This window comes from Macaca mulatta, chromosome X (assembly GCF_049350105.2).
Source record: "Macaca mulatta isolate MMU2019108-1 chromosome X, T2T-MMU8v2.0, whole genome shotgun sequence".
Lineage (NCBI taxonomy): Eukaryota > Metazoa > Chordata > Mammalia > Primates > Cercopithecidae > Macaca > Macaca mulatta.
The window spans coordinates 40,589,141-40,601,684 of record NC_133426.1 but is presented as its reverse complement, the minus strand read 5'-3'; the positions used below and the strand labels follow the sequence as shown (position 1 = coordinate 40,601,684).

Here is a 12,544-nt window from a genome sequence, read left to right as displayed (position 1 = left end):
AATTTCTTGTTTTTTATTTTTTGTATCCGTTGTATTTTATTTTATTTTTTTTCTGAGACGGAGTCTTGCTTTGTTGCCCAGGTTGGAGTGCAGTGGCGCAGTCTTGGCCCACTGTAACCTCTGACTCCCAGATTCAAGCGGTTCTACTGCCTCAGCCTCCTGAGTAGCTGGGATTACAGGCGCATGCCACCACGCCTGGTTAATTTTTATATTTTTAGTAGAGACGGGGTTTTGCCTCGTTGGCCAGGCTGGTCTTGAACTCCGGACCTCAGGTGATCCACCTGCCTTGGTTTCCCAAAGTGTTGGGATTACAGGCGTGAGCCACTGCACCTGGCCCATTGTGTGTTTTTTGATTTGAGGTTACTGTGAGGCTTGCAAATACTGTCTTATAACCCATTATTTTAAACTGATGACAACTTGACACTGATTGCATAAACAGACACGCAAAAAGAAAACTAATGAAAACTCTGCAATTTAACTTTATCTCCCTCCTTTTTAACTTTTTTGTTTCTCTTTAGTTCTTATTGTCTTGAAAAGTTCTGTATCTTCAAAAGTTGTTGTAGTTATGATTTCCTGTTGGTTTATCATTTAGTCTTTCTATTTAAGATAAGAGTAGTTTACATAGTACAATTACAGTGTTATAATATTCTGTATTTTTCTGTGTGCTTACTATTACCAGTGAGTTTGTACCTTTAGATGATTTCTTCTTGCTTATTAATATACTTTTCTTTCAGATTAAAGAACTCCCTTTAGCTTTTCTTGTAGGACAGGTCTGATGTTGATGAAATCTCTCAGCTTGTTTGTCAGAGAAAGTCTTTATTTCTCCTTCATGTTTGAAGGATATTTCCACCGGATATGCTATCCTCGGGTAAAAGTTTTTTTTCCTTCAGCACTTTAAATATGTCATGCCACTCTCTCCTGGCCTGTAAGATTTCCACTGAAAAGTCTCCTGCCAAATGTATTAGAGAGCTCTGTTGTATGTTATTTGTTTCTTTTCTCTTGCTGCTTTTAGGATCCTTTCTTTATCCTTGACCTTTGGGAGTTTGATTATTAGATGCCTTGAGGTAGTCATGTGGGTGCTAAATCTGCTTGGTGTTCTATAATCTTCTTGTACTTGAGTGTTGATATCTTTCTCTAGGTTTGGGAAGTTCTCTGTTGTTATCCTTTTCAATAAACTTACTACCCCTATCTCTCTTTTTCTGCCTCCTCTCTAAGGCCAATAATTTTGAGATTTGTCCTTTTGAGGCTATTTTCTAAATTTTGTAGGTGTGCTTCATTCTTTTTTGTTCTTTTGTCTCTTCTGACTGTGTATTTTCAAATAGCCTGTCTTCAAGCTCACTAATTCTTTCTTCTGGTTGATCAACTCTGTTATTAAGAGATTCTGATACATTCTTCAGTATGCCAATTGCATTTTTCAACTCCAGAGTTTCTGCTTGATTTTTAAAGCAATTATTTCAATCTCTGTTAAATTTATCTGATAGAATTCTGAATTCATTCTTTGTGTTATCTTGAATTTCTTTGAGTTTCCTCAAAACAGCTATTTTGAATTTTCTGTCGGAAAGGTCTCATATCTCTGTTTCTCCAGGATTGGTTCCTGGTACCTTCTTTTGTTCATTTGGTGAGGTCCTGTTTTCCTGGATGATCTTGATGCTTTTAGATCTGGGCCTCAAAGAGTTAGGTATTTATTGTAGTCTTTGCAGTCTGGGCTTGTTTATGCCTGTCCTTCTTGAGGAGGCTTTCCAGATATTTGAAGGTACTTAGGCCCCAAGCTCAATAATGCTGTGGTTTTTGCCGACTCATAGAGGTACTGCCTTGATGGTCTTGGATAAGATCTGGAAGATTTCTCTGGATTACCAACCAAAGGCTCTTGTTCTTTTTCCTTAGTTTCTTCCAAACAAAGTCTTGCTCTTTGTGCTGAGCCACCTGGAACTGGGGGTATGGTGATGTAAGCACCCATATGGCCACCACCACTAGGACTGCACCAGCTCAGACCTGAAGTCAGCACAGCACTGGGTCTTGCCCAAGGCCCAGTGTAACCACTACCTGGCTACCACTTGCCTTCACTCCAGGCCCTAGGGCTCTGTGATCAGCAAGTGGCAAAGCCAGTCAGGTTTGTGTTTTTCAGGGTGGCAAGTTTCCCCAGGCTTTGGGTGAGCCCAGAGATGCTGTCTGGTGGCAGGGATTAGAGTCAAAAACCTTAGTAATTTGCCTGATATTCTTTTCTTACTGTGGCTAAGCTGACATTCAAACCACAATACAATTTCCTTCCTGCTTTTCCCTCCCCTTTCCACAGGCAGAGGAGCCTCCCGCTTTGGCCATCACCGGCCCATGGGAGGGGTTCTGCTAGGCCACCACTGATGTTCACTTAAAATCGAAGGATTCTTCAGTTAGCTTGTGGTGAATACTGCCAGGCCTGGGACTCATCCTTCAGGGCAGTGGGCTTCCCTCTGGCCCTGGGGAGGTCCAAAAATGCTGTCCAAGAGCCTAGGCCTGGACTTGGGGACCCCAAGAGCCTGCTTATGCTGTACCCCACTTTGGCTGAGCTGGTACCTAAGGTGCAAAACAAAGTCCCCTTTACTTTTCCCCCTGCTTTTCTCAAACAGGAGTCTTTCACCATAGCCACTATAGCTCTGAATGTGCTTGGTCACACCTGAAGTCAGCACATCTCAGAACCCAAGGTCCATGGCATACTACCTGGGTATCACTGCTGGTTATTCAGGGCCCAAGGGCTCTTTTATTCAGCGGGTGATGAATCCTGCCAGGACTGGGTCCTTTCCTTTAAGGCAGCCGGTTCCCTGCTGGCCCAGGATGTGTCTTTGTCATCTGTGAGCTAAAGCCTGGAATAGGGGCCTCACTACTCTGCCTGGTGCCCTGTCCTACTGTGGCTGAGCTGGTATCCAAGATGCAAGACGAAGTCCTTTTTACTCTTTGCTCTCTTCCTCAAGCAGAAGAAAGGAGTCTCTTTTGTTGTCACAAGCTGCGCTGCCTGGGGTTTGTGGAAGGGTGGTGCAAGCACTCCCTTAGGCCCCCAGCTGGTGTATCCCTAGGTCATGTACCACCTAGTCCTCTGGCTCTGAGCCCAGCCTAGCGCTAGGAGTTGCCTAGGAATTGCAGTACTTGTGTCCTAGACTGCCTTTCATGTTTACCTAGGACTCCAGAGTACTTTGGCCCACATTAGCAAGGCTTGCGGAGAAACTCAAGTTCTGACCGCTGCGATGGGCAATTCTCTGGCCAAGGCTGGTCCAAATGTTCCTTCTGGCCCAGCACAACTTTGCTTTCCACTATGACTGGGCAGCACTGAGTTCAGTGTAAAGTCCCCCAATCACTGTTCTCTCCCTCCCTTAAGTGCAGGGCCTCTGCTGGAGTAGCGGGGGAGGAGCAGTGTCAGCTATTCAAGACTGCCTCTCCTGCCCTTCTCAATGCCTCTTTCAGTGATATGAAGTTAAAACCAAGTACTGTGATGGCTTACCTGATTTTTGGTTTTTGTAACAGTGCTTTTCTGCGTGCAGATAGTAAAAATTTCATCTTCCTGGAGAGGGGGTGACTAGTGTTGGCTTGTATTCCACTATCTTGCTCTGACCCTCTCAGCATTTTTGTTTTCTGAATGTAGATACAGATGTGTTTATGTCAGGGATACAGTCCGTCAATGAGAATTAGAGGGATTGTTCATGTTTCAACCTAATGATTATTTAACTAGTTTTATTAGAGATTCTTGATAATGATCTTTAGCCATGCCAGATGTGTTATGAGTATATAGATCCATAGTTTATAGAACTCTGACTAATGGTAAAACAACCTGGATAATGTTTTGCCTAAGAAAAAGAGAAAATATCTCTCATTCTCCTGGAGATTTTTTTCAGTAACTTTATCGAGCTATCATTTACATACCATACTATTCACCCACTTAAAGTATACAATTCAGTGGTTTTTGTTATATTCACAGATATGTGCAACCTTCATCACAGTCAATTTTAGAACATTTTAATCACCTCAGAAAGAAAACCTGTGCCCTTTAGTTGTCACCCCCAGCTCTCCTCTAGCCCTAAGCAGCCGCTAATCTACTTCGTCTCAATAGATGTGCCTGTTCTGAACATTTCATATAAATGGAATCAAATGTGTTGTGTTGTGATTGGCTTCTTTAACTTAGCATTTTTTTTTTTTAGTGTAGTATTTTCAAGATTGATTCATGTGGTAGCATGTGTCACTACTTCATTCCTTTTTATGGCTGAATTGCATGGATATACTACATGTTTGTTTATCTGTTCAGTTAATAGGCATTTGGGTTGTTTCCAGTTTTGGATTATTATGACTAATGCTGTTGTAAATAGTCATATCCAACTGTCTGGATGTATGCTTTTATTTATCTTGAGTGTATACCTAGGAGTGGGATGGCTAGGTCATATGGTAACTCTTTGTTGAACTTTTTGTGGAACTGCCAGACTGTTTTACAAAGTGGCCACACCATTTTACATTTTCACCAGCAATGTATGGAAGTTTAGTTTCTCCACATCCATGCCAACACTTGTTGTTACCTGACTTTTTGAGTCTAGCCATCCTAATAGGTATGAAGTGGCATCTCATTAAAGTTTTAATTTGTATTTTCCTAATGACCAGTGATGTTGAACATGTTTTCATGTGCTTATTGGCCATTTGTGTGTCTTGTTTAGAGAAACATTTATTCAGTGTTAAATTCTAAAGGAGATTATTATTAAACATATTCACAACTGGTGTGTGAATACTTAAAAATAACATGGATTAGTTCTTGTGAACTAAGACTGTCTATGTGAATGGATTCACTAATCAGTTACTCAAAACTCAAGTTTTATCTTTTTTTTTCTTTTTTTTTTTTTTAAGACATGGAGTCTCACTCTGTCATCCAGGCTGGAGTGCAGTGGTGTAATCACAGCTCACTGTAACCTCCAACTTCTGGGCTCAAGCAGCCCTCCCACCTCAGCCTCCCTGAGTAGCTGAGACCACAGGCACACACTACTGTGCCCATCTAATTTTTAAAAAGTTTTTGTAGAGTTGGGGTCTTACTTGGTTGCCTAGTTTCGAACTCCTGGCTTCAAGCAATCTTCCCGCCTCCACCTCCCAAACTGCTGGGGATTACAGGTGTCAGTCACCACACCCAGCCACGTTTTATCTTGATTAATTATATTTCTAAGTTCAAGAAATGTAGCTGAAGCTAGTGTATTTTGAGTTCAGTGAAGTAGTTTAGATAGTGTTTCATTCATTGTTTATGTTTAAGTGGAGCGATAGGGGCTGGATAACTGTGGCATCCCAGTAGGGTTGATGCATGTCTTTCTGCTGGGGAGGTCTTTGGTACTCTTTGAGCTTGACTTTGGTCTGATAAGCATTTTTACAGTGACCTGAGTTAAGGGAGATATGAGATGGCCTAAATCTGAGTAAAAGCCTGTTAAAAAGTTGAGAATGTATTAGCAGTGTCATGACTGTTGATAAGAAGTTAATGTTGGTGGCATTGATAGAAATTCATTGTACTAGTCATAGAAAGTAGCATTTTTACTGGACCATGCTGTATATTGGGTCTAACTAAGAATTAGAAGAAATATTTTTGTTGTTGTTGTTTCACTTCTTCTGATTATTGACCTTTTGGGCAAACGTCTTAACCTAAGCCTCAATTTTCTCATCTCTAAGCTCATAGTAATTATCTGGTTGTACTTCCTAGAGTTGCAAAAATCAAATAAAGTGTTTGAAAACACTAAGAAATTGTAGAGCACTGTTTTTGTGATGTTGGTATTAATTCTGGGTACTATGTTTTAAGTTGGCCACTGACAGCCTGTTCGAAGGACATGAGAGAGAAAACTTTAAGTATTGTTCTAGAATAAAACTAGAAGATGGCCGGGTGCAGTGACTCACACCTGTAATACCAGCACTTTGGGAGGCTGAGGCGGGTGGATCACCTGAGGTCAGGAGTTCAAGACCAGCCTGGCCAGCATGGTGAAACCCCGTCTTTACTAAAAATACAAAAATTAGCTGGGGGTGGTGGTTCACCCCTGTAATCCCACCTACTGAGGAGGCTGAGCCAGGAGAATTGCTTGAACCCGGGAGGCGGAGGTCACAGTGAGCAGAGATCGTGCCACTGCACTCCAGCCTGGGGGACAGAGCGAGACTCTGTCTCCAAAACAAAACAACAACAACAACAACAACAAACAAACCATGAACTAGAAGATAAAAGTTTTAGTGTGGTAGTTTTTAGCTCTGTGATGAGCTCTACTAGTTTAGGTATCCTTATGAAATGCATTGGGTAGAAAACTGATGGAAAGGATTTCTGTATTGGGCATGAAGTTGACCTGTATCTCATAATGGGTGTTTTGGAGTGTTTTCTATGTTCTTTCTAGGCACTGTTCTAAAGGTTTTTTATGTGTTAACTCTTTTTTTTTCGATTGATATATCATAGTTGTACATATTTTGGGGGTACATGTGATATTTTGATACATGTACATAGTGATCAAGGCAGGATAATTGGGATATTCATTACCTCAGACATTCTTCTTCGTTGGGAATGTTACAGTTCTTGTTGTTTTGAATATACAATAAATTACTGTTAATTATCATTTCCCTACTCTACTATCAAATACTAGAACTTATTCCTTTTAACTGTATTTTTGTACCAACTTTTCTTCATACCTCCTCCCCCGTTCCCAGCTTATCCTAACCAGCATTCTACTCTCTACTTCCATGATATCCACTTTTTTAACTCCCACGTATGAGAGAGAATTTGCAATATTTGTCTTTCTGTGCCTGGCTTATTTCGTTTAACATAGTGACCTTCACTTCACAGTGAACACACTGCCATGCTGTTGCAAATGGCAGGCTTTCATTCTTTTTTATGGCTGAATGGTATTCCATTGTGTATATGTACTGTATTTTCTGTATTCATCTGTTGATAGACCCTTGGGTTGATTCTGTATCTTGGCTATTGTGAATAGTGCTGCAGTAAACCTGGGAGTGCAGGTGTCTTTTTGGTATGCTGATTTCCTTTCTCTTGGATATATACTCAGCAGTGGAATTGCTGGATCTTATGGTAATTCTATTTTTAGTGTTTCGTAGTTGTTGTTTGTTTGTTTTTTGAGACAGGGTCTCATTCTGTCACCCAAACTGGAGTGCAGTGGCACAGTCATGGCTCTTTGCAGCATCAACCTCCTGGGCTCAAGTGATCCTCCCTAGTAGCTGTGACCACAGGCATACACCACTATGCCAGGCTAATTTGTTTGTTTTTTAATTTTTTGTAGAGACAGGGTCTCCCTATGTTGTCCAGGTTGGTCTGCAAGTCCTGGGCTCAAGCAGTCTTCCTGCCTCTGCCTCCCCAAACGCTGGGATTACATATGTGAGCCACCACACACAGCCTATTTTTAGTTTTTTTTTTTTTTTTTTTTTTTTTTTTTGAGGAACCTCCATAGTGTTCTCTGTAGTGGCTGTAGTACTTCACATTCCCACCAACAGCGTGAGGATTCCCTTTCCTCCACATCTCCACATCCTCACAAGCATCTGTTATTTTTTGTCTTTTTGATAATAGTCATTTTAACTGGGATGAGATGATATTGTGGTTTTTATTTACATTTCCTTGATGATTAGTAATGTTGCATTTTTTTCGTAATACCTTTTGGCCATTTGTATGTCTTCTTTTGAGAAATGTTTATTCAGGTATTTTGCTCATTTTAAAAATGGAGTTATTTGGCTTTATTTTGCTATTGAGTTGAGTTCCTTATGTATTTTGGATATTAATCCCTTGTCAGATGGATATTTTGCAGGCGTTTTTTCCTGTCCTGTGGGTTGTCTCTTCATACTGTTGATTATTTCTTTTGCTGTGCAGAAGCTTTTTTGCTTGATATAATCTCTTTTGTCTATTTTTGCTTTTGTTGCTTGTCTTTTTTTGTTTGTTTGTTTTTGAGATGGAGTCTCGCTCTGTTGCCCAGGCTGGAGTGCCATGGCGTAATCTCGACTCACTGCAAGCTCCACCTCCTGGGTTCACGCCATTCTGCTGCCTCAGTCTCCCGAGTAGCTGGGACTACAGGCGCATGCCACCACGCCCCACTAACTTTTTTGTATTTTTAGTAGAGATGGGGTTTCACTGTGTTAGCCAAGATGGTCTCGATCTCCTGACCTCGTGATCTGCCTGCCTCGGCCTCCCAAAGTGCTGGGATTACAGGCGTGAGCCACTGCGCCCAGCCCAGGCTAATGTCTTAGAGCATTTTCCCAATGCTTTTTTCTAGTAGTTTCATAGTCTCAGGTCTCACGCTTAAGCCTTTAATTCATTTTCAGTTGATTTTTATATAGCGTGAGAGATGGGGGTCTAGTTTCATTCTTTTGCATATGGTTATCAAGTTTTCCCATCACCATTTATTAAAGAAACTGCCCTTTCCCCAGTGTATGTTCTTGGTGCTTTTTTGGAAAATGAGTTGGCTATGTGTGGATTTCTGTGTTCTCTATTTTGCATTAACTCTTAATCCTGAGAACAACTTTATGAGATTGGTAATCATGATCACCTCCATTTTACAGCTGAAAAAACTGAGGCACAAAGAGGTTAAGTTACTCGCCCAAGGTTACAGGGCTAGTAAGTAGTAGAATTAAAATGGAGAACAAGGCAGTCTGGGTCTAGGAGTACATGCTTTTAACTCCTTCATTACCAACCAACTCTGGAAGTCTGTAAGAAGAAAAAACCATTTTATTCTACTTATTTTTCCTAATGTTGATATTATGTATGTGTAATGTTAAGAATGGATAAATGAATTAGAAAGCTTTTACTTAAAGTGACAGAAAATTATTGCTCTTAATATCAAATACAAATGTATTAAATATTTCTTCTTCAGATTACTGGAAAATGTTTGAAGAACTACTTTGAAATAGGGAAAACTTATTATATTAATTCCCCTTGAAGTTTACTTTGGAATGATTTAACAATATTTAGTGTGAAAAGGAGATAGTTTTCAGGGATGCTTAATACATTTACCCTTTACTTTAAAGATGATTTCAAGCTTTTTAGATCAGCAAGCCATCCTGTTTGTGGACACTGCTGATCGCCTGGCCTCGTTAGCTAGAGATGCTCTGGTCCATGCACGCCTGCCTAGTTTTGCCATCCCATATGCCATTGATGTACTGACTACTGGCTCTTACCCACGGCTGCCAACCTGCATTAGGGTAAGTGCTTTGCCCCCATGTTCCTAAAAACTAAAGGTTTTGCCATTGGGTTGGATTGTATTATTAAGTAGCCCAGCAAAAAACATTGTTAAAACAAACAGTATATATAGTTTGCTTTTTTCTCTATAACTAAAGTTGTACTTTTTTGAAATAAGTTGGGGCCAGATGTGAGTAGATATCAAAATGGGTGAAGGTTTTATTTTTTTTTCCCCAGGGGAGCGCGGATGTGCAGACATAACATCTATTTCAGATGTGAAAATGCTGCATGCTAGTTGCTTTTTGAAAGTGTTTTAAACTTTTATTGTTTTGGTAGTTTACTGACTACCAAATTGTATTTTGGTATTTTGGTGCCATATTGTATTTTATACTTGTAAGAACTTGTGGAAGTTATCAAGTGATGTTTAGTTGCTTTGTAAATAGAGCATAAAGGAGGTCATGTTGTATTATGATCTCAGCTAAATGACCGGAATCATTGTTGCTCTTATGCATGATAGTTATGGCCATTATTTTTGGATGTAGACTGCAGAAATGTGTGTTGAGATTCTCTTAGGTAAAATATGAAAACACTGTATAAAAACAGGAAAAGATTTTTTTTTAAATCCCTTTTCGTACATTATTTACAAATCACTTAAATTTTTTTGCAGGATAAAATTATTCCCCCAGACCCAATTACCAAAATTGAAAAACAAGCCACACTCCATCAGCTGAATCAGATTCTTAGACATCGGCTTGTAACCACAGATCTTCCTCCTCAGTTAGCAAATCTTACAGTTGGTATGTATCTGAAATTTATTTTTTTTTAAGACTTGATGGCCAGGTGCAGTGGCTCATGCCTGTAATCTTAGCACTTTGGGAGGCTGAGGCAGACAGATCACTTGAGGTCAGGAGTTTGAGACCAGCCTGGCCAACATGGTGAAACCCCATCTCTACTAAAAATACAAAAATTAGCTGGGTGTGGTGGCACGCACCTGTAATCCCAGCTATTTGGGTGACTGAGGCATGATAATTGCTTGAACCTGGGAGGCAGAGGTTGCAGTGAGCCAAGATTGCACCACTGTACTCCAGCCTGGGCGACAGAATTTGCATGTTAGAATATTTTCCTGAACAGCTTTTTGGGTTTTATTCAAAGAAATAGCATTGTGAAGATTTGACTGACAGTTTTATGGTGTTTGATTCTATGACTTGTCAGCCATATCATTTCTCTTTAGTACCCAGAAATACAGTGCTGGTATTTGCAGCTTGGGAGTGGGGCTGGAAAGAGAGGAGGCTCCCCAGAGTTGAGCCTCAAGAAAATATTGTTCATTTATGTTAGAAGAGTTGCCTTTCATTTCTTGACCTGGAAGCTGGCTACTTCTTATTCAGGAACCATTGAATTGTTGGAACCTTATGAAAGAACCTTCAATCTATTTAAAAATTTTTATAAGTAAGACTCAAAGTTCTAGGTCAGGGGGAAGATTCTCATTTTCTAGCAAAGTACACTTCTTTTTCTTCATCTTTTTCTTCTAAAAGCAAATGGCCGGGTGAAGTTTCGTGTTGAAGGAGAATTTGAAGCCACCTTGACTGTGATGGGAGATGACCCTGATGTTCCATGGCGTCTTCTCAAGCTAGAAATTCTAGTTGAGGATAAGGAAACAGGAGGTAAATCATAAGTAGTGATTTAAATCATAAGTATTAATTTAAATGTTTGATATTTTTATATTATTGAAATATTCCCAGCTGGGGATGATGGCTCATACTTGTAATCCCACTACTTTGGGAGGCTGAGGCAGGTGGATTGCTTGACCTCAGGAGTTTGAGACCAGCCTGGACAATATAGCAAGACCCCATTTCTAAAAAAAATTTAAAAATTAACCAGGTGTGGTGTTGTGCTCCTATAGTCCCAGCTACTTGGGAGGCTGGGGTTGGGAGGTGGGAGGATCACCTGAGCCCAGGGAGGTTGAGGCTGCAGTGAGCCATGATCATGCCACTGCACTCTAGCCTGGGTGACAGAGCAAGATCCTGTCTCTAAAATATATATATATATTCCTGCAAAATAATAAATGTGTGTAGCAATTTATCCTGTAATTTGAAGCAAGTTTTGTAATTGTATCTACCTATTGACCGTGGAAGTTTCAGTGTTTCTCAGAGTACAATGTCAAGTTTCTGTAGATAATTTCAGTGCTTCTTAAAAAAATTCATTGTTATTATGTGCTTCCTTAGTTGGTATAGTGACACATTTGTACACCTATTTGATTAACTACCTTCTTTTCTTCTGCCAATGGAAGATGGGCGAGCTTTGGTTCATAGCATGCAAATCAGCTTCATCCATCAGCTGGTGCAGTCTAGGCTCTTTGCTGATGAGAAACCTCTTCAGGATATGTACAACTGCCTGCGTATCCTTCTGATATTTGAGACATGTATTTGTAAGGGTTTTGTGGTACCTCTCCCACATTTTTCATTTGTCCTTAGTCTTGTACTGTAGCAGTCTACATTCCTTGCCCCCATCTCCCCCACCCTTTTTAGGGTGCAAATAGAGCTGGAGAACTGGCCACTGTGAAGAATAGTGATATGTTTATAATAAACCAAATTTAAAATTTTACTGTTGACTTTGCAGGTAAAAGCAAAAAGTGATTAGTTAAAAATAGTGTTGTTTGAGGTTGGGCATGGTGGCTCACGCCTGTAATCCCAGCACTTTGGGAGGCTGAGGCGGGTGTATCACTTGAGGTCAGGAGTTCAAGACCTGCCTGGCCACCATGGTGAAACCCCGTCTCTACTTAAAAAAAAAAAAAAGCCTGTTGTGGTGGTGAGCACCTGTAATCCCAGCTACTAGGGAGCCTGAGACGGGAGAGTCGCTTGAACCCAGGAAGCAGAGGTTGCAGTGAGCTGAGATTGTGCCACCGCACTTCAGCCTGGATGACAGAGCAAGACTCCGTCACCACAAGCAAAAAATAATAATAATAAAAAAGTACTGTTTGGTGAAAAAAAATAGTACTCTTTGGTCAATCCGTGTTCTCTAAACTATGATAAATTAAGACACAACCCACACTTTATGGTTTTATATTGGTTTAAAAAATATAAAACCTTTTTCTGAAATTATGCTATAAATTATAACACTTTTTAGGATGAGCCATTGGAGAAATAATCATTTCAGAAATTTTCTTCAGAAATTTTTCTCCAGTTTTTCAATAAGAGAGCCTTTCTTAAATGAAGTTTGCCTGTATTTGATTGACTGTTGGTGTAACATATTAATTTTACTTAACAACATCTATCAGATTCTTTCTGTTTATCACTTCAGTTAGAAGTGTTACATTCCCAAACTCTAATGTTAATCCGAGAACGGTGGGGAGACCTTGTACAGGTGGAAAGGTATCATGCTGGAAAGTGCCTCTCCCTCTCAGTTTGGAAG

The 12,544-nt window shown here is 40.2% G+C and overlaps 1 protein-coding gene across 4 annotated transcripts in view; it reads left to right on the top strand.

The window, feature by feature from the left end:
* MED14 (mediator complex subunit 14) overlaps positions 1-12,544 on the top strand; it is an 85,946-nt gene that overhangs the window by 11,491 nt on the left and 61,911 nt on the right. For all 4 annotated transcript variants that reach the window (XM_015127216.3, XM_015127215.2, XM_015127214.2 and 1 more), the window contains exons 4-8: positions 8,986-9,159; positions 9,804-9,933; positions 10,669-10,797; positions 11,424-11,531; positions 12,411-12,543. In XM_015127216.3, the coding sequence (XP_014982702.2) occupies positions 8,986-9,159; positions 9,804-9,933; positions 10,669-10,797; positions 11,424-11,531; positions 12,411-12,543 (674 nt within the window). The remainder of the gene's footprint in view (positions 1-8,985; positions 9,160-9,803; positions 9,934-10,668; positions 10,798-11,423; positions 11,532-12,410; position 12,544) is intronic.